This window comes from Dromiciops gliroides, chromosome 1, assembly GCF_019393635.1.
Source record: "Dromiciops gliroides isolate mDroGli1 chromosome 1, mDroGli1.pri, whole genome shotgun sequence".
Taxonomy (NCBI): Eukaryota; Metazoa; Chordata; class Mammalia; order Microbiotheria; family Microbiotheriidae; genus Dromiciops; species Dromiciops gliroides.
Window position 1 is genome coordinate 153,838,135 of NC_057861.1, and position 22,623 is coordinate 153,860,757.

At 36.7% G+C, this 22,623-nt stretch overlaps 1 protein-coding gene across 1 annotated transcript in view; it reads right to left on the reverse strand.

Moving 5' to 3' along the window:
- Nucleotides 1–1,690: 1,690 nt before the first annotated feature.
- Nucleotides 1,691–22,623, reverse strand: part of OSGIN2 (oxidative stress induced growth inhibitor family member 2) — a 30,160-nt gene continuing 9,227 nt past the window's right edge. The window contains exons 3-6 of the mRNA XM_044004422.1: nt 19,822–19,958; nt 19,368–19,559; nt 14,641–14,732; nt 1,691–7,473 (exon numbers count right to left, since the gene is read on the reverse strand). Of these exons, the coding sequence (XP_043860357.1) occupies nt 6,438–7,473; nt 14,641–14,732; nt 19,368–19,559; nt 19,822–19,958 (1,457 nt within the window). The 3' untranslated portion in view covers nt 1,691–6,437. The remainder of the gene's footprint in view (nt 7,474–14,640; nt 14,733–19,367; nt 19,560–19,821; nt 19,959–22,623) is intronic.

Consider the following 22,623-nt stretch of genomic DNA (forward strand, 5'->3'; position numbering starts at 1 on the left):
AGTAGCTATGTAATAAGGGTGAGGTTCTTTCCATACAGAATTCTTAACCTGAGGCTCATTAAATGAATAAATGAATGAATGTATACATATACATATACACATAGATACATATATATACATACATACACACGCACATGCACACACATATATATTTTGCAGGGCAATGAGCATTGACTTGCCCAGGGTCACACAGCTCAAGTGTCTGAGGCCGCATTTGAAATCAGGTCTTTCTGAATCCAAGGCCGGTACTTTATCCACTTCTCCACTTAGCTGCCCTATAAATATATTTTTAATTTGATAACTATTTCAACATAATTGGTTTTCTCTTTAATCCTGTGTATTTTATTTTATACATTTAAATGCACTGAGTAGGCATCTGTTAAGGGCTAAAATTCTAGCTAGTCTAAAATATCTAATGAGTGGTCGCCAATAAATTATAAGCTTTAGCAAGAGTTAGGCTTTTAAGCATTTATTAAGGAGAATAAGAATTTGGTAAAGAGAGAGAGAAAGGCCTAGATTCCTATCTATTAAAGGGAGAGCACATTTCTAGCTCCCTTCTCTGCCAGTCCCCAGGAAAGAGCATCAGAGCGAGCTCCAGTCTCTTCCTTCCTCCTCCCACTAGCCCGCGTCACTTCCTGACGCCAAAGAAAAGACTCCTGGTCTTGCCCTCAAAGACCTTCGCTTCATAGGCGGAACTCTTCTACAGTAAGTCTTCAGCAGGTGGCGTTATTCCAATCGTTACACATCTATAGGATTCAATAGAGTGCCAAAGAGAATCCCCAACACAGAAAGTGGATCGCTTTTCATTTTGAGGGAGTACCTTCTTGTGTCCAAGAGCAATAATGATACAAAGATGCCACCAGCAGAGAGGCCGTATTCTACTAAATAGAAACAGAGAAATTATAATAAATGACATTGGATCGTTGGATCACTGTTGATCAGAGAAATACAAATGAAAACAATTCTGAGGTATCACTTCACACCTGTCAGGGTGGCAAATATAACAAAAACAGAAAATATTGGCTGGTGGAGGGGATGTGGAAAAGCTGGGACCCTAATTCGCTGTTGGAGCTGTGAAAAATTACCACCATCCTGGAGAGCAATTTGAAACTATGTCCACACGATTACAGAACTGTGCATATCCTTTGATCTAGCAATACCACTGGCTACATTTATATCCCAAAGACATCCCCAAAAAAGAGAAAAAGACCTACCTGTACAAAAATATTTATAACAGTTATTTTTATGGTGGCTAAGAATTTTAAATCAAAGGAATACCTATCAATTGGGGAATGGCTAAACAAACTGTGGTATATGCTGGTGATGGAATATTATTGTGCTATAAGAAATGACAAGCAGGATGATTTCAGAAAGGCCTGCAAAGACTTGTATAAATTGATGTATAGTGAAGTGAGCAGAACCAAGAGAACATTGTGCACAGAGACAGCAATATTGTTTGATGAAGAATTGTGAATGACAACTCTTCTCAGCAATACAATGATTCAAGACAATTCCAAAGGACTAATGATGAAACATACTATCCACCTCCAAAGAAAGAACTGATATTGATGGAACAGACTGAAGCATGCTATTTTTCACTTTCATTTTTTTCTTTTATTCAAGTTTTCTTGTGCAAAATGACTATTATGGTAATGTCTTACATAATCATACATATATAACCCATATCTGCTTGCTGCCTCAGGGAGTGGGGAGGGGAGGGAGGGAAAGAGGGATAAAAATTGGAACCCAAAACTATAAATAAAAATGTTTATTTTTTTTAAGTACCAAGTGTTGACTTTAAATGAACAGAGAAGTATGCTGTCTTCTAGGAATGTGCTCATAGAATACAGCAGAATGTTTTCCAGGACTTATCAGATCTGCCCACCAATACCTATGTTTATGCTGAAACCAATGATTCAGAATCATGCAATTTCTACCTGTCATCTATGTCAACTAATACCTGAAAAAGAATCACCACTACAACATAACAAGGGGCTATTTAGTCTCTTCCAGTACAGGAGAATCCACTACCTTCTGAGGAATACCCCCAGAATGAAAACTTCTTCAGAGATGATGGTGGTTTGAGCAAGAAGCTACAATTAAGGGAGCACGCTGTTTTCATAACTAAAGGAAAGGCAGGTTCTGCTAAGTCAATAGCTAAGAAATGGTATCTGAGAATGCAATCTGGTGTTATGCATCACTGTTTAACATAAAGGAATGATGGGCTCTTGGAAAGTTATGGAGAGCACTAAAAGGGGCCAGTAAAAATATAATTGTCTGAAATGTAGCAGATTTGATTACGATGGTTTTTATCTGAAAAGATAGGGGAGGGGGGAAAACAGGATATTTCTGACAAGCCAGGAAATGTAGTTGCACATCAAATAAATATAGGGCTGCAATAGCTCTCATATTGTGGATCCTAGGTTAATCATTACAAGGAAATGGAAGTCACCATTCCACCCTTGAATTTGCTGAAAGTAAGAAGCATGTACATACAATGATGCATATGTGCCCTAGATTTTGATAGAGCAATTTCATATAAATTAGAAAGGCTAGGTAGGATCACCAGGCTTTAAAAATTCTATAGAAATCCGCCAAAAAGTAATGAAATACTCTCAAGAGCAAAATTCTGACAGGAAAAAAAAAAAACACGCAAAAAAACACCCTCTGTTGGAGGGAAAGGTTGCTAGAGATGCACCAATGAAATCATCAATGAACAGAATTCTAAAAAACAATGCACAGAAAATAACAGCAAATGCCTGAGAATGCATCTAAAGGGGTTGTACAAATATCCTTTAAGAGTGGTATCAATAATGAATGATAAGAAAAACAAAAACAAAACAGGTTCTTGTATTTTTGAAGTTTTGTTGTAAGATCTTGGGATAATGATAGTGTATGATGATAGAGAGGACATCTCATTTTGCATATCTCTTCTGTTTGGGCTCTTAAAGCAAGAATAAAAGTGGTTAAGAAAAAATTAAGACTTAAGATCCATGAAATAATAGAGCACACCTAGCTTGCCCTTAATGAACTTGGATTTGTTGAACGTTATTGAAATAACTGGTGAATATAACTGCTGAGCCACTATCAGAAAACTTTGAAAAATGAATAGGCAAATTGTTTTTATTTTCAAAACAGAAAGGTAGATACCCTCTGGAAGTGTCAGTTATGGCCTTGATTGGTAAATGTTTGACAAAATAAAAATAAAATGTTAATTTTTGGTTTTCTAAGTCAATATTCAGCTACAGGGATCTGTTTAAGTATGACACCATTTCTAATACTCCAATTTCTTGATTATTTGTAGCATAGGGTAGCCCGATGGTGCAGTACATAAAGAGCTGAGCCTGGAGTCAGGAAGACTCAACTTCCCAAGTTCAAATCCCCCCTCAGACACTTACTGTGTGACCTTGGGCAAGTCACAAGCCTAATTTGCCTCGGTTTTCTTTTTTGTAAAATGAGCTGGAGAAGGAAATGGCAAACTACTCCAGTATCTTTTGCCAAGAAAACCCCAAATGGGATCACAAAGAGTTGGACACAACTGAAAAACAACAAAATAAAAAAAGTGCTTTCTGAACCTTTAGGAAAGAAATTACTAAGTCATTACTAGGAAAGTCATTGCTAAGAGCAAGCCTGGCCTTTTATCTCTTGAGCTAGATGTGTGACTTCATTTTAGGGAACAGTTGAGGAAATTCCTCTACTAATGAAAATCAGCCCTTTCTGCTTCTTAGTCTTAGAGGAGCCTAGGGATCTGCTCGATGGTGCATAGCCAGCTACCAGCTCTCTGTTCACTGTGTCAAAACGCTGCCTACTATATGGATTTGTGAGAACCAGGTAATGTTGGACTAAATTAATTTCATTTCTTGAAACATTACTAATCAGGCATTGTAAAGAATGCTATCTAATTAGTCTCTTTCAGGAAGGGACCCTGATGACTCTATCTGGATAAAAGATGTAAACTAGATGACAGTGTAGGAGTCACCAGAGAGAAAGAATTGGACAACAAATTTATAATCCAAAAGGCTTGGGAGGCTGGAATGTTGAGCCAAATCTCTAAACTGAATTTAATGAGGCTAAGTGAGGCATCCCACCCTTTGGGTCACTGAATCAACTGTGTGGCTAGAAAATTCTTATGAAAATGACATAGGGATAGAGTGTGGGACTTGCTGTCAGTTCCACCATGAGCCATAGTCTGATATGGCAGCTATAATAAGAGGCATAGCATCCAAAGCAGAAAGGTCCTTAACCAGAGCACATCTGGAGTAGTATGTTCAGTTTGGGATGTCACATATTGGGAAGGGCACTGACAAATGGAAAGTAATCTAGGTCATGCCAAGATGTTAAGAGATTTCAATAAGAAGCCAACTGAGAGAACCTGGGATGTTTGGCTTGGAGAATTAAGAGGGCTATTACAGCAGTCTTTGAATATCTAAAGTGCTATCACAGAGATGGGACTCAAGACTTGTCTCTGGATTGTTTGCTGCCTCAGGGAGGGGGGAGAGGAGGGAGGGGGAGAGGGATACAAATTCGAACCCAAAACTATAAATAAAAATGTTTATTACTTTAAAAAAAAGACCTGTCTCTGAAACATATTGATTTTGTTTTCCTGGGCAGATCACTTAACCTCTCAGTGCTTCAGGCACCTAAGACTCTAGGTTATAGATAAGGTGTCAATATGCCAGGAGCTCCCTAGCTGGATGAAATCTTAGATCCTGTCAAAAACAAACAAAAAGAATGTGTTAGATGAAGTATGCTTTTCTCCTTGTTCCCAGCTGGCAGTTAAGAGCAATAGTGGAGACAGATTACATATGACTTGGTAATACTAGATTGTAAGTTCATTGAGGGCAGAAACTGTCTTTTACTGTGTATCCCCAGCACCTGGCATGCACTTAAACATTTATTTGAATTAAATTAACAAGGAAAAAATCTCTTAACAGGTAAAGCTGTCCAAAAGTTGATTAGGCTGCTGATGGAAGATAGAATGCTTCCTGGAGTTCTTCAAGCAGTGTGGCTGGATTACCACTTGCAAGACTGCAAAGGGGATATCAGTTTTGGCAAAACTAGATAGTCTCTGAGATCCTTTCCCAACTCCAAAATTCTGATTCTGTTTTCCTGTAACCATGGAATTTCTAATTATTACATATTAATGAAAACATTAGACCAGATAACATAAATTTGAATGATTAAGAATTTAACAGATTTGTAATACCTTTCCAGTAGAAAAAAACTAGGAATTGGATATTCTGTACTAACAATTACCTTATAAATGAAAAAGACTTACATTTTTCCATCTAGCAATTATAATTTTTAAATGCCTCTAGCAGATCAAAAGCCAAAAATAATTTATGAGGCTATTGCTAATTGCTCTATCACACAGGTCTGTTTTGAGAAATAATTTTTGTTGCAAGTATTTCTTCCAGCATAACTCATCACTGTTTTAAAGACACAACACTGTGTAAGTACACTAGACATCAGGTCAGTCAAACCTAAGTTGAAAACCCATTCTTGACACTAATTGTGTGACCAAGTTACAATTTCAAAGCTTCCGTGTACTCATCTATAAAAATTTATATAATACCTATTTCACATTATTGTTGTAAGGCTCAAATGAAATAATGTAAATATAGTATTTTGGAAACCTTAAACTGCTAAAAAAAAGTATATTGTATAAATGTGAGCTAAAATTATTAACTCTATTCACACAGTAATAAGAGCACTTTTATAAGCAATTTATTGTTGTACTTCAAATCAAAGTATTACTGGAAAGCTTTATAGACGTCTAGTAGAGAATAAACCTCCACAAAATACTTTATTAATTTGTCTTGAAATGGCCAACTTTGCAGATACATCCCAACATTAATGGACAGTCAGCTTACTAGAATCTAAGATTAAGAAGCTCTTACAGAATTTAACAAAGAATCTTCTTTTGTTTAAAACCCCTCTTAATCTAAATGACAAATGGGAGTTATGAAACTGATGATGTAGCAAAATAAATAAAACCGTTTTTTAGGAAGTGTTTTCCCACATAACATTCTCCTTGAGATGGGAAATTATATAAAGTCAATTTCCTGGCTTAATCAACTGATTTTATAGTTTCAAGGCAATAACATTTTGAAAATTAAACATAAGCAATGGAAGAAAAATAACTGAAACCAAGTCTTGTTGAAATAACATTACATACAGTGCTTCAGTTAAAATGAAGCTGGACAAACTGACAGTCTTTTCTATTCATTTGAAAATTACACCTGGTGGTAATAAGGTAGTTTTAAATAAAGAAAACAAAGTTCTTACAACATTTCAAAATGATGAGTACAGTTGTGTACCTCCTTGCCAGACAATATAACCCCAGCAAAATGAGATTGCAAATCACTATTAAAAATGCTGACGGCAAGCTGTCCATATGAATTAGTTATGAATTATTACTTGTAAACACAATGGCTTTATGCTATACCATCACCACCTCCTCTTTCAACAATTAAATGTTGTTTCCTCTTCTGTCTAGTAACTAGACATCGGACAACACCCAGTGCCCCACCCTTTAAAAACCGTACAAAATTGTCTCCAACCAAAGGCCCCAAAGCAAAAAGATTAGCTTCTTTAGTACACTCATATGTGTATGGATCGATTTCCACAGGATTACCTTTACATGTAATTGGTTGGTTTGAATTATGGCCCAAGTCATACCCTTGTTCCTTCAAAAAGGAGAGATTAGGATGTGAGCCTATTAATACCACTGCTGCAGATAACTTGAAGATTTTCTTCAATCCAGAGACACTCTGAAGAACACATTTCATGTCTGTCTTAAATGAAAGCACATGATGCTCAGGAAAACTGGTATAAGCTGATGAAAGATTAGAGTCAATAGAATGTGACTGAGTACACATCATATGATAGACTTTATGGTATTCAGGATAAAGCTTTTTGGGAAGTTGTTTGAAAATTAAACTTGGATCAGTAACCCGTTTCCGGAACACGTGGATTATAGGAATATTATTGTTGTAAGCACACAGTACAGCATCAGCCGCAGTAAGTCCAGAACCTACAATTAAAACTGGGTCCACTTTGCCATGTAACTTTCCCTTGCTAATGGCAGCTCCAAATTCTGGCATTGAATGAAATACAAAGGGAAAATCTTCCCCTTCAACTTTCAAATAAGTAGGAGAATCCAGAGTTCCAGTTGCCAGGGCTACATTCTCAGCAAAGAGGCAGAAAGGGACGTGAGTACCATCAGGTTTTCTCTGATAGCCTCTAAGCTCCCAGTTTCTCTTGATAAATGTTGACTTCTCCATTTGTAATTGCTGTATTGAAATACCATCATTGTCTTGGTCATCATCATCATCTTGATCTCTGTAAAGTCTTGATATAGAGGTTATGTAAGTATTTTCTCGGAAATTCTTCTGAAGACCCATAACTTTCACATAGTGCTTATAGTAGCGAGCTATCTCCTCTGGTGTAACTCGGTCACTCTTTATGTTCCTTTAAGGGAGGGAAAAAAATCAATTCTTTGGTTATTATAAACAACCTCTCTATATTCAATAGTGCCTAAGCAAGCTGCTTCCATATGGTGTGACTAATTTTCAATTATTCTTGAGGTAAGCTAACCTTGTTTATACATTATCCTAGGCTTATAGTATGTTAAAAAAAAGTAACTCTTCAAGAAATCTTTAACACAACTGTAATCACTAATACTGTGGCCAACCCCCCCAAAAACAAACAAAAACCCAAAACCTTTTTTTAATGATGGCTGACTCCTCAAAAATAATGGAATCACATAATCTTTGTATTACTTCAGAAGCCCTTTCCAACTATTAGCTCCTATGATGAATTAAATTCCTTTAAAAAATTAAAAAGAGAATATTCACATCATTGCCCTATTTGGAATACAGAATCTCCCTGTTAACTCACATCAAATACAAACTTCTACATATGACATTTAAAGTCCTTCACAACCTGTCCACCTAGACCTGGAGTCACAAAGACACTAGTTCAAATCCTGCCTCAGACACTTACTAGCTGTGTGACTCTAAGCAAGTCACTTATCCTGTCTTGCCTCAGTTTCTTCAACCAAAAATGTGGATCATAACAGTACCTATCTCATAAGAATGTTTAAGGATCAAATAATATTTGCAAAGCACTTAGAGTTTTTCCCCTTTCTCCTTTTTTATACATTACTCCCCTTCATATAGTCTACCTCCAGCCAAACCAGCCTTTCTTTTCCTTACAATACTCCCTCTCCCACCTTTGAGTCTTTATGAGAGGCTGTCCCCAATTTCCAAAATGCACTCCCTTCCCTACCTCTCCAACTTTGACTCTCTAGTTTCTTTCAAAGATCGACCCTCTATGAGGCCTTTCTTGATCCCACCCCAATTTGTTAATGCTTTCCTCCTCAAAATTATATTGTATTTTAATACATATATCTTGTATATACTTATTTGTGTACATTTATGCCAAGAGAAGAAAGGGAAGGGACTGTTTTCATTTCTGTCTTTGAATCCATAGCACCTAGTACATAATAAGTACTTAAATAAATGCTTGTCAATTGATTGATCCAAACTCTGCTTAAACATTTCCAGTGATAGTAAGCTCACTATATTACAAAACAGCCCATTCTAATTTTAGACAGCTCCAACTATAAAAATTTCTTCTATGTTCCAATGATCTAGACCAAGAAATACTTATTGAGCATTAGGTAACAGTGTAAAGCACTGGGGATACAAAGACAAAAATAAAACAGTCCTGACCCTCAAGGAAATTACACTCTACGGGAGGTAACAACATAAACATATAAGCGTATTTATAATCTATCCAAATGAATACATGGTAGTTTTTAATGGAAGTGCATTGAAAATTTGAGGAAATCAAGGAAAGTTTCATAGAGTGCTTGAGCAGGAGACCAAGGATTCTAAGAAGCAGAACAAAGGAGAGATGGGACATTTCAGTGCAAAGGGAGTTGGACTGTTGTGACTGGTTCACAAAATTCAAGGAAGGGAGAAATGTGGAAGAAAACTAGAAGGTAGGAAGGGACCATGTTGTAAAGAGATTTAAATGTCAAATGGGAAAATTTATATTTGATGTCCATAAGAAACCACTGGATTTTACTGAGCCAGGTGGAGGTTTGTGTGTGACATAAACAGATCTGTACTTTAGGAAAAATTGTTCTGGCAGCTGTGTGAAAGATGGAATGAAGCCAGGGAAACCAAATAGTAGGCTAACTGTAGTAAACCAAGAGATGAGGAAGGCGTGGTCTGGAGTGGTGACTTTGGGAGTAGAGAGGAAGGTTATGTATGTGAGATGTGTTGCAGAGATAGTAACAAGATCTGGCAAATGACAGACCCAGAGTGAAGGTGTTAAAGAAGAGACGATACTGAGATTGTCAATCTGACTGATTAGAAGGATGGTGGTGCCCTGGATAATAATAGAAATATTGAAGGGGGAGGAGACAGGAGTTACATTTTGGATGTGAGATTTTAGTGTGAGATGCCTACATGATATCCAATTCAAAATGTCCAACAGGCAGCTGGTGATGCAGGAATGGAAAATAAAAGACTAAAGCTGGATATATAAATCTGAGAAGCATCAGTATAGACACAGCAATCAAATCCACAGGATCTGATTATACCATTGAAAGAGTATAGAGAGGGGCAGCTAAGTGGCGCAGTAGATACAGCACTGGCCCTGGAGTCAGGAGTACCTGAGTTCAAATCCGGCCTCAGACACTTAACACTTACTAGCTGTGTGACCCTGGGCAAGTCACTTAACCCCAATTGCCTCACTTAAAAAAAAAAAAAAGAAAAAGAAAAAGTGAGGAAAGATGTAGTGAAGAGAGAGTATAAAGCCAATATGTACAAGGTGATGATGGGAAACAACTGAGGTTGGGGAAGAATTTGGAGGTCATGATGAACAGGGATAAAGGTTGTAAGATAGACAGATGGAAGGATACAAAATTATGATCAGATAAAGGAACTTTGGATTTCATGAATATGGAAGTGAAACACTTAGCATTGGTGGCAACATCAAAGGTATGATCATTTCAGTGTACAGCTAAGTTGGAGTAGAGAAGCAGGTCATTCCACGCGAATGGAGTATATTGAAGACCTAGAAAGTTAGGGGGCTTGAGGGAGTACCAATGTACCAATGTATGCTAAAATCCTATAGTATGAGGGCAGGAGTTAGATCGGAGAGAGAGACTATGGGCCAGGCTTTGACTTCACTGAAGAAGGAAGAAGGGTGTTCTGGGGGATCAGGAGATAAACACTCTGGACTGGGTGTTGTAAATGAACCTCAAAACCCTAAGGGCACTGCTGTGGTCATACCATCAGTAAGACTATAGAATATACATGAATTTCCTTTTTCAACCTTCCTTATTATGTTTTTTCAAGACCAAAAGCATTTTTCTGCCTGACAAGGGCATTTATTTGCTTAGTAGAAACAGGATATAAAGAATGATGTTAACAGGAGGGAGCCAGATCTCAGTCAGAGTCAGAAGATGGAGGGAGTGAGAAATAAAAAGGTTTAAGATAACCTAGAGCTAGAAGAGACCTCAGATGTAGGCAAGTCAAGCTCCCTTTTATTTTACAGATGAGGAAACTGAAGCCCACAGAGGTTTAGTGACTTGCTAAAGATCACAAAGGCAGTAAGGATCTATAGGATTTGAACCCAAGTCTTATGACTCCATAGCCAATATTCTTTCCACTTTGGCTATGACTTGTTTGTTGGGAATTAGTCTAAAAAAGGTCTAGAGGTCTTAATGGACTACAAGTTTCATGTGAGGCAACATTCTTCTGATATGGTAACCAAAACTGATTAAAAACTTGTATACACAGCACACACTCCTCCACAAATTCTGAAGCTTGTGAAATCAGCTAATAGGATCTAAGACTGTGTGGAGAGAGGCCTCCAGGTGGTCTCCAGATCATGGGAGGTGATAGTTCCATTTGTTAAAGCATACCTAGAGACTATGTCCAAATTTTTGGTACATTTAGAAGACACTGATAAGCTGGAAAGCATCCTCAGCAAGAAGACTGGAAATGGTCAAGGGCCTCAAGATCGTTATTCAAAGTTCAGTTGGAGGAACCGTCCATATTTAGCCTGGATGATTTAGAAAGAACTTGACTGTATTCAAATATTTGAAGGGTAGTTATATAAAAAAGTAATTAGATTTATTCTACTTGACTACAGAGGGAGAGCCATGGATTTAAAGAAAGAAATTTAGTCACAATGCAAAGAAAAACTATGAACTTTCCAAAGGCAGAATAAGGGAGGTGAATTTGTTTTCCTTCACTTGAGATTTTTATATGAAGGCTGGATAGCTTCTTGTTTGGGGTTTGTTGTAAAGGGGATTGCTTACTGAGGGACAGCTTAGACTAGACAGTATGAGAATGGTTCTCAAAGTGTAGTCTAAAGACTCCTGGAGGTCCACAAGATCTTTGCACGGGGTCCATAGGATCAAACCTATTTTTATAATAACAAAATGTTATTTGCTCGAGGGCAGCTAGGTGGCGCAGTAGATAAAGCACCGGCCCTGGATTCAGGAGGACCTGAGTTCAAATTCGACCTCAGACACTTGACACTTACTAGCTGTGTGACCCTGGGCAAGTCACTTAACCCTCATTTCCCTGCAAAAAAAACCCCCAAAAAAACCAAAAACAAGAACAAAAAAACAACTCCCTAAAGATGTTATTTGCTCGTTAAAATACCTGTCCTCTTCTGCGAGGCCAAATTTTCCTCATATACTTCAACCAAAACAATATATAATAAATTGGATGTAGAAGCAGATATGAATAAGTTCTAGTTGTCTTCTATTAAACCAGATATTAAAGAGATTTGCAAAAATATATAAAACAATGCCATTCTTCTGATTTGGGGGAAAGGGAAATATTTTTCATAAAAAATTTTTATGTTAACATATAATAAGTCTATCATTGTTTTAAATGATCAGTTTTAATTTTTAACTCAGTAAAAAATCTCTACACACATGCAAGTGCACGCGCTCTTTGGGAACATCAATAATTTTTTTTTAAGAGTGTAAAGGGATCCTGAGACCAAGAAATTTGAGAACTACTACTATTAGGTGTTAATCTTCTAGATACTATATTTCTTTCTTTCTTTCTTTTTTGGTGTGGCAATTGGGGTTAAGTGACTTGCCCAGGGTCACACAGCTAGTAAGTGTTAAGTGTCTGAGGCCGGATTTGAACTCAGGTACTCCTGAATCCAGGGCCAGTGCTTTATCCACTGCGCCATCTAGCTGCCCCCGATACTATATTTCTATCAATACAGGTTGCAGTACCTTTTCTCCACTAAAATCTTACTTCAGTACCTACCGAGGAGAGACTTTCCTTTCCCTAAGGTTATGCCAGTAAAGTATTCATAGCATGTCCTACTTCAAACTAGAGGGCCTGTCTTTTGTTTAAGGATCAACCTATCTAAGTTCATAGAGGCTCATCAGCAGAAGAAGGTTGTCCACCAGGTGAACTTTATTGGCCAAAACAACTTAAGAAATTGAGGTATGAAAGGGTTATAATCTACATTAATGAGGGGATTGCCTATAATAAGATTACATTAACTATTTTGGTTATTGACTCATATTAAACTAAAACTTCTAAGCTCCCCCCTGCCACTATCTAATTTTACTTCTTCTAACCTGCAGTTATTCAGATGAATTTTTTAACCTAAATGTAGAACATATTTATTCCTATGAAATTTAATTTTATTAGATTCTGCCCATCAATACAGGCTGCTGAGAATTTTTTGGATCCTGATTCTGGCATACATACATTAGCTATTCCAATATTTCTTCTCAGATCGTATTTTGTTTTTTTCTTCCACCTCTCAAGTATTGATGCTAACCTTTCACTATTTTAAGTTGAAATTTTATCTTTTCAGCATCTCCTTTCATATTTCCTGTCTAGGGATTTAACTCGGTTAAGGGCTCACTGTTATTTGTCCTGAGTAGTCGGCCAACATTCTCATTTAGCCAAGTACATCCTCCTTCTTTCCTCAGATCACATTCCTGTTCTACACTTCTCAGTCATAAACCATTTACACACTTCCTTCTTACCCAGAGATACACCCATACTCTCACAGCCAGATACACGCATATAACAATCCAGGTGGATAGAAAGGTGAAGGTAGCTAGAGAAAGGAGTGGGATAAGAAGTTAGTGATTAGCCAGGTGGGTGGAAAATGTAAGGTTTTAGGAGAATAAATAAGCAGATGTATGAGAAAACAGGCAGGAAAGAAATAGGATGAGTGGTCAACAAAGAAACCACATAATCCCCTGTAGCATTTCACTACATTGCTCAAGTTTTCATAATACCACACAATAGAAATTAGCCTATTTGAATTAATGCTTTTATAACGTTATCTTTTCATTTGTAAATGATGATAACTGCATCAAGACTTAGAACGTTTTACATAACTTCCTAAATGAGACCCCAAAACCACTCAATAGTTTGGCTTGTCCACCCAGGAAAAACTCTGAACAGTACCTGTTATCTAGACTATGATATGCAGATGGATGAACAGCCCAGGCTGTTCATTAGTTCATATACCGTGGCCAGACACTGCAGATAAACAACAGTCCATATCAGTTTAGAAGGAAAAGAACAGGAAAGATTACATATGAAAAACTGTCATATTTTCAAAAATTCACAAGTTTCTCCTTGAAGTAAAATTCTATCTTTTAAATATCATAATTTTTCCAGTAATATATGCCTACAAAGCACAGAGTACCAAATTCTCCAACGAGTCAAAAATGTGGGTCACCTAAAAGACAATGGAGAGATGGTAGGTATCAGCAGACTAGAGTATATTAATAGTGACAAACTGTATGCAAGAAGAATAAAAGATATTAGGAGGCAGCTAATGGTACAACCACAGGATAGAGCCCTGGGCCTGGAGTAAGGAAGACCTGAGTTCAAAACAGTCTCAGACATTTACTAGCTGTGTGACCCTGTCAAGTCATGTAACCTCCGTCTGCCTCAGTTTTCTCGACTATAAAATGGGAATAATAGCACTTATCTCCTAGAGTTGTTGTGAAGCTCAAATAAGATTATTTGTAAAGTGCTTTGCAAACTTTAAAGCACTATATAAATGCTAGTTAAAAAGGAAATGAATCAGAAATATAATGAGAATAAGAGACAACAAATGGAGAGTCACATGCTGCACTGCTACCTATGCAACAGCAAGAATTCTAGATGGAGCTCTGCCTCCCCTCCCCCATGCATCCCTCCTGAAGAGTTATGGGAAGATATGGACAAGGAATAGCAGAGTTGATGAAAAGTAATTTATGATCTACATGACTGGAAGAAGTAACTTTAAGAGAAATTAAGTACTTAAGTATAAGATGAAGACGTATTCTAAGAATACGTACAAAGTATCATGTTAGTTTAGAACTTGTATGAAGTGTTTCTAGGGGAACATAGAAGTCTTCTCGAAGGACCAGCAGAAATTGGACAGGCGAAAACAAGCATGCCACATGGAAAATACAAAAGCATGGTTACATGACCTTAGGCAAATCACTTAACGGCTTTGAGTCTCAGTTTCTTCATGTATCAAATGATGTGGCTAGACCACATGATCTTAGCAGTTGCTTCTAGCTAAAAGACACGATGAAGTATTTAACAACTTCAAATTAATCCTTACCTTCGTTTGGTAGCCACCCAATCCTTAAACTTAAGCCCAGGTAATTCCATCCAGTTTCCAAAGCTGATTGTCAACATGGAACCTTCCATATGCTATTTGGGGGGAAAAAGTCAAAGGCATCATATATTTGCACAGCTGCCTTGATTTCCTTTAAACTGATTAAGCATCTTGAACTGATTCTATAAATTTAAAATGTCAACACTTAAAAGGTATTCCAATATCTATGTAAAACTCCTGATTTGCCTAATTTTTATATACATAGTATACCATAGGACCCATATGTTCCTCACTTTTTAAAAATCACCTAATTATGAACACTCAAATACAGATAATTTTTTTGGTTTTGATCATAAACTTCATGATGAATACATAATTCTTACATTCATTTTAAGAAGAGAAATGAGAAAAATTCTTTTTTCTTTTAAATAAAGAGAACAAGTTTATTATCTAATATCACTTGTCCTATATTCATCTTAATGTCATTATCTGTTCAGTTATAATACAACATTCATTCCAAAGGCTAGGCTAATTCTCAGGCAACATCTTCCCTAGGAGCTGGGAAATAGACCATAGCTCCATAAATAATGATGGTCCATAGCTAGAAGCAGAAGGGAAGGGGTAATACTGAACCCTTCATAATCCCACATCCTACTTGTATCTATCCTGCCTTACCTAACACAGAATCATTCTAAAATCATGGGTACCATGCCCACAATTTCTTTGCTATCTTTGAGGTCATTAGCTCCCTTTGGCAAATCAAGAACTCTGGCTTCTTGCCTCTCAACTCATTCCACCATGGTCCCCAAAATAGCTCAGCAGTGGGAGCTCAACTGATGAAGCATCATTGGTGGCTGTCTGAAAAATAGTGGAGGGAGGGTATATGAAAGTAGTACTCATTGATGCTGTTTTGGTATAATCTTCTAGACCTAGAAGAACTGAAGCCAGAATCAAGAGGCTGGAGCACTGGGCTTGCCAGACAGGGAGCTGCTATAATTTTTTAAGCATTTCACAGAATGAATAGAACCTTTCATAGCCTGGAGTCAGGCTTTGTGCAATGTTTGACATACTAGTCTGCTATATAGTAGTTGCTTGAAAGTCAGAGAGTTTAGGCTACAAACCAAATTCCACCACTGACCCATGAGTTTGTCCAGGAAAATTAAAGCATATACCTAACCTCAGTATGAAGTGGAACATTAATCTGTATATAAAATATAACATTACATCAATTATTGCCTCCAGAGTTTTGGGTTCTCAAAAGAAAAAAAGGAACTACATAAATGCAGTAATATTTTAGAATTCAGGGCTAGAGGGATACCAGTATGATAATTTAAAAAGTACAAGCTCCAAAACAGTTTTCATAAATATACTTTTACTTTCAAGTGCTACATTATTAGGCATGACATCCCTTTAAGAAGCCCATTATATGAGTCTGAATTTATAAAACCAATACAAGGCATGGTGATTATTTGACAAATTTTTCAGTTCATAAAAGGACTGCTTTAGAAACAAACCTATTGTGATGCATATGAAATACTTAAAAAAAAACAACCCTAAGCCATACACATTATTTTTCAGTGTGTGTGTGTGTGTGTGTGTGTGTGTAAAATTTTTCTAAATCTGGACATATGATTTCATCAGTATACGGAAACATGAGAATAGTAACTTCTGGCACAAAGAATGCTAAATCGTCTATAACTTACAATCTTAGAGTAATCTATATGACATTAAGAGATTCTAATGATCTCTTAATTGTCAACTCTAATTTTTCAATTCTCATCCTTCTTGACTTCTCTGCAGCCTCTAACACTGCTGATCGCCCTCTTCTTTTGATATTTTCTTCTCTTTTGGTTTTTGTGACAATGATCTCTTGATTCTCCTACGTAGCTGACATTACATTACTGTTTGGTCTCATTTGTTAAAGCTTCAGACAGGTTATGCCTATTAAGTATGGAGATTCCCACCCCACCCCATACCCTGCCGGCTTTGTCCTGCCCCTCTTCTCTATTTTACTTGTTGATCTAATAAACTTCCATGGATATGATTATTATCTCTATTCATATGATTTCCAGACCTATTTATCCAGTCCTAACCTCTCTTCTGATCTCAATCTCCTATCTCCAACTGCCTAATGAACAGTCTGAACTTGTTGCAGTGTGGACATCTTAAACTTAACATATCCGAAACAAACTCATCATCTTTTCCCCCAAAGCTTTCACTTTTCCTGACTTCCCTAATATTGTTAAGAGTGCTACTATCTTCCCAGTCACCCAGGCTTTTAACTTAGGTGTATCATCCTCAACATCTCATTCTTTCTCATGCACATACACCCTGACTCATATCCAATCAATTGCCAAGTCCAGCCAGTTCTTCATTAACTTTTCTCAAATATGGCTCCTTCTCTCCTTTGACACTGCAATCTGTTGCAAGCCTTCATCACCTCACTCCTAGACTACAATAGCCTTCTAGTTGGTCTCTCTGCCTCAAGTCTCTCCCCACTCCAGTCCATCTTTCACTCAGCTGTAAAACTGATCCTACTACAGCACAGATCTGACCCAGTCACCTTTCTATTAAATAAAATCCAGTAGCTCACTATTATCTCCAGGATCATATATGAACTCTTCTGTTTCTTTTTTTAAAAGTTCTTCATTATTTAACTCCTTTTACCTTTCCAGTCTTCTCACGTCTTACTCCCTTCCACATACTCTATGACCCAGTGATAATGACCTCCCTCGCCATTTGTACTTTATAAGACACTTCGTCTCCTAACTCAGTTCATTTTTACTGGCTGTCCCCAATGCCTGGAATTCTCTCCCAACTCATGGATTCCTTCAGATCCCAGCTAAAATGCCACCTTCTGCAAGAAGCATTTCCCTTTTAGATTATCTTAAAAATATCCTGTACATATCTTGTTTGTACAGTTGTTTACATGTTGTCTCCCCACACCAGACTGAGAGCTCCTTGAGAATTGGCAATGTTTGCTTTTCTTAGTATCTCCATAATTAGTACAGTACTGGGAACATACCAGGTGCTTAATAGATATTTACTAATGACTTAAGTGACTTGCCCATGGTTACAAAGCTAGTATATGTCAAAGATAGCACCTGAACTCAAGTCTTCCTTGGGCCAAAGCATCTTTATCTCAGAAACACTGATATATAAAAGACGTTTTATAATTCAAATTTCAAAATATTTTTTTAAAAGTTCAACAATCAAAAATTTATTAGAATATTTTAAACCTGGAAAACCTCTGTGAGAAAGAAAGCATCCTTAAATGTATATACTCTACAATTCCTAATTTTCATTGTTATATTGCCTTCCCTCTACCCCATATATTTTAAATTTGTGACATTTAACTGTATTTATATGCTGTCTTTTTCTGAGAAATAAAATACTTCATGGGCAATAACTGATACAATGCTCTCCAAAAGATAAACTAAAAGACTTTTTAATTTATTGTGTCTTAGCTTGAAAAAATACAAATTTTAAACTGGATTCTACTTACTTGTATAAACAGAGGAAGAAATTATTCCAACTTTGATATGTCCTACATTATACATTTCTCTTAGTTTTGACAAAATCCAAAATGAAAGTCTAAATTTTAACCTTTTACTATGAAACAAACTTCTGAAATATTACTCATTTAATTCTCACATAATAGGCCAGACTGAATATATTTGATTGCATTAGTAATCAAATTAGAATTCACTTCTATTATAATTAATTAGGTCAATATCCATTATAATTTGAGGTTATTAAAAATACTAAATACTAAGTGTTATTCTAGGAGTACTGTGTCAGTGGTGGTAAGGGGACATAATGGTAGCCATTTATAGGTATAAGTGTTCATAAACTGGGACTTAACTATATAGCATTTAACACAAAAAGTAGTCAAATTATCTAAGACTATGTAAATGTCTTGTAAATACCTAAGATTAAAGATTTTCTTCTCCTTTTAGGATGGCTGTATCTTGACTCTAGTACTTCAATGTTTGAGCAAGAGTTTATCACATTCCAGATGCCAAAATGAATAAAAAGTGCAAAATGTCTGAAAAAACAGAGATAAAAGAGGGGCAAGGTATCTTGTATATTTCCTTTAAAAAAAATAGACTTCTTTGTTGTAATCAGAACTGTTTTTAAATTGTTGTTCACTGAAATCACCTGGGCACATTTTAGGAAAAACCTTGACAAGCCAGAGAGTGTCCTAAAAAGGGCGACCAGGATGGTGAAGGAATAGAGACCATGCCATCTGAGAATCAGCTGAAAGAAATGAGGATGTTTGTCTGAGGGAAGACTCAGAAGGAGTCTTTATTTTGCTGCCTTTATGTAGCTGAAAGGTCTTTATGTGGAAAAGGGACTATATTTTTTTCTGTTTACCCTCCAAGGAAAGAATTAGGAACAAAGAAGTTGACTCAGGTTCACTGTAAGGAAAAATCTGCTTAACAATGAGAGACCTCTAAAAAACGAACAGGGCTGACTCAGGAGGGAGCCTACTTGTCCTTCAGTGGAGGGCTTCAAGCAGAAAGGCTGGATGACCTCTGGTAAGGGACACTGTAGAGGGGATTCCTATTCAGGTATGGGTTGAAATAGATGGCCACTAAGATCTCTTCCAATTTTGAGAATCTGTGTTTGAATTTTAAAAGTCAAGCAGGTCTTTCCATAGCAAAATTACATGCAAAAATTAGATATTCAGATACATTATGACATACAGAAAGTAAAATACTACTTACATGCCAAGCCCCACCAGGTGGTCCTTTACCAAGAACCAAGTGAGGAATATAATGATGTTGTTCTAATTTCCAGTGCAAAACTGATGGATAATCATACCCAAAGTCGGCATCTGGATGAAGAAGTGTGTCAAGTAGTATTGCAACTGGATTAGATGATCGGCCTTCAAGACCTTCAGACAAGTACTCTAAATCCTAAAATGAATTTTTTTAAAAAGAAAGAGAACAAAGTTGAACCGAGTCACTACTCACTTCTGTTCATGAATTCAAGACAGTGGACAAGGAAAACTTAACATTTATGAAGTTAATATAAAAAAAGATTAAATGTGCTATCACTCTGTACAATAGATCTGCAACTTAAAAATACTATACTAATAAAATAATCCAAAACTAGAATGTGAATCATATCACGTCCACATTTTAAAGAAAAATTACATTTATGCTTAGGAAACAATACCTGATCAATAATGGAGAGATGTCTTGCTTCTTCTAATTTACTATGCAAAATTGGATTTGGATGTATAGCTTCTGAAGATAAATACGGTCTGTATCCTGACAACATGTAAGAAAGGCAAATGCCTGAGGGTCCATTTCCTATAAAAAGCAATAGTTTGTCATGCTATACAGAAATAATGGAAGTCTTATTAGAAGTCAAATCCTATCCCTTCAATGGGCTGTTTAAAAATATTTTGTTAAATTAGAGTAACACTCACTAGCTGCAACATGAAAATACTTTCAGAATATGAAGACATGATTGCTTACCCAGAAATAGAATTTTACCCATGTAGATAGAAATAATACAGATTATTCGGTCAAATAGCCTGAAGATATAAAGGTACAAGCAAAAATTAAAAAAATAAAGCATTTCTTTTCAAGCCATTTCTTTCTAAAACCTTGAACATCTAATCTAAAGATGTACTTGAAAACACCACAGTACCTAGGTCAGCTGAGTGGTGAAGTGGATAGAGCACAGGGCCTGGAATCAGGAAGACCTGATTTCAAATCCAGCCCCAGACTCCTGGATATGTCTGCCTCAGTTTCCTTAACTGTAAAATGGGGATGGTAATTGCACCTATTTCCCAGGGTTGCTGTGAGGATCAAATGAAAAATCTGTACAGTGCTTAGCACAGTTACTGGTAAATAGGAGGCATTTAATAAATGTTTTGTTCCTTCCCTTCCCCCGTCTAACAGAGAAAATTCACAATACTTAACATTAACTTGGTCTATCCCTACCTTTATGAAGTTTTCAGATTGGAGAGATATTTATGTGCTGGAAATTCAATGCATTATTCATATTTTACTACACCGAAGATACCTCTGTTACTGCTACTAAGGGGCAAAATGGTGAAGTAGTCTTTTTGCCCCAGTGCTTATCTTCCAAATATCCCTAAGCACAGGCTATCAAACTATCTCTGAAAGAACAGGCTACACAAAATTCAGGAAGTTTAAACTTGCACAGAGTATTCATCTTTCTTTAAAAGAAAAAAGTCATGTCATTTAATTAACTGATCTCTATTCAGATAGCTAAGAATATACTTCAAACGGATTAAGTATATGATTCACAATGCATGGTCAAATATTAAATATGTACATGACTCATGGGCTCTGGGGTTGTCGAGGACCTAAGAAGTCATTTAATTCTACCCCCTCTTTTTCTAGGCTCAGGAAGGGTTAGTGAATTACCCAGTCATACTGATTATAGGCAGCAGAGACAGGATTTGAAATCAAGTTGTTTCTAAATCTAGGGTTCTTTCTACTATACCATACTGCCTCTCATATTCAAAGACCATGGAAAATATGACAATGCTAAATAACTTAGTATCATCTGAAGGCATAAAACAATATACGAATTATTCTAAATTATTTTGGTTAGTTTGATTGTAAGCTCTTCTTCACCATATACTATACTGTATCAGTTCTAATGTAGCCAACAAAGTAAGAAGGAAGGAAGGAAGGAAAAAAGAAAAAAAGGCAGGAAGGCAGGCACTGTGTTAAGTGTTGAGGGAAAAACAATACATTATAACTCTGAAATATTAAAAAAGTAGGTGAAAGCAAGATGATGCATCAAACTATTTATGTCTACGTTAACAGATATATACTGGGGGCAGCTAGGTGGCACAGTGGATAAAGCACTGGCCTTGGATTCAGGAGTACCTGAGTTCAAATCTGGCCTCAGATACTTGACACTTGCTGTGTGACCCTGGGCAAGTCACTTAACCCTCATTGCCCTGAAAACAAACAAACAAACAAACAAACAAACAAAAAACAGATATATACTGCCTGGCACTTAATAAATGCTTACTGATATTAAGCCAAATTTTATCTATATATGACCACTGACAGTTCAGAAGAATCACAGAATCACCATCTCAGAGTTGGAAAGGCCCTCAGAAATCACATGGTCTAGACTGTACCTGAAAAAGAACTACTTCAATAACGTCCTGAGAAGTAGTCATATAACCTTGGGCTTGAGCACCTCAAACCAAACTTTTGAGCAAATGTCTTCCCAAAATAATCCATTCCATTCTGGCATAGCATTTACTTAGATTTTGAGGTTTTTTGTTTGTTTGTTTTTACATCAAGCCTAAATGTGTCTCTCTGGAACTTCAACTGAGCTCAAGAAATGTTACATATAACAGAAAATCAAAGCGTAGAACTGCAATGTATGATTACTGAAAAGCCTACCATAAATCCCATAATCTAAAGCCACACTCAAATTATCAGTGTTATTGGAATGATAGATCTCAAACTGGCAAATACCCTCACATACAAAGAGTATCTTTTTAAGATCTCTAATTTCTATAATAGAATTGATAATACTAGAATAATCCACAGCATTCAGTCTAGGGGAACTGAGCCACCCATATTTTGACTGGCACTGAAGAGTTCTTGATAGGTGAGGAGTACTTCCTACTGAATCTCTATTAAGCTACAATCCTAAGGTCACATTCCTTCTGTCCTCTGACCAGAATAAAGTAATAGGTAGAAGCTTCCCATTTCACCCACCTCTGGAATCAAAAGTTAACACCTGCATACAGAAGGAAATTTTTTTCCTGACTTAGGTTCCATCACTGTCAACTCCCTATGATGGTTGGCAGAGACTGCCACAGTTGAGGTATAAACTCATTTTCTTTTCAAACAATCACTCACATCCAGCTCTAATGAGCAGATAGATACTCCCTTCTTCTTTATATTATCCTCTGCCAACCCAGGAAATGTCTGACCTTGAGATAGAAAGGACAGTTTATTTACCTTCCCA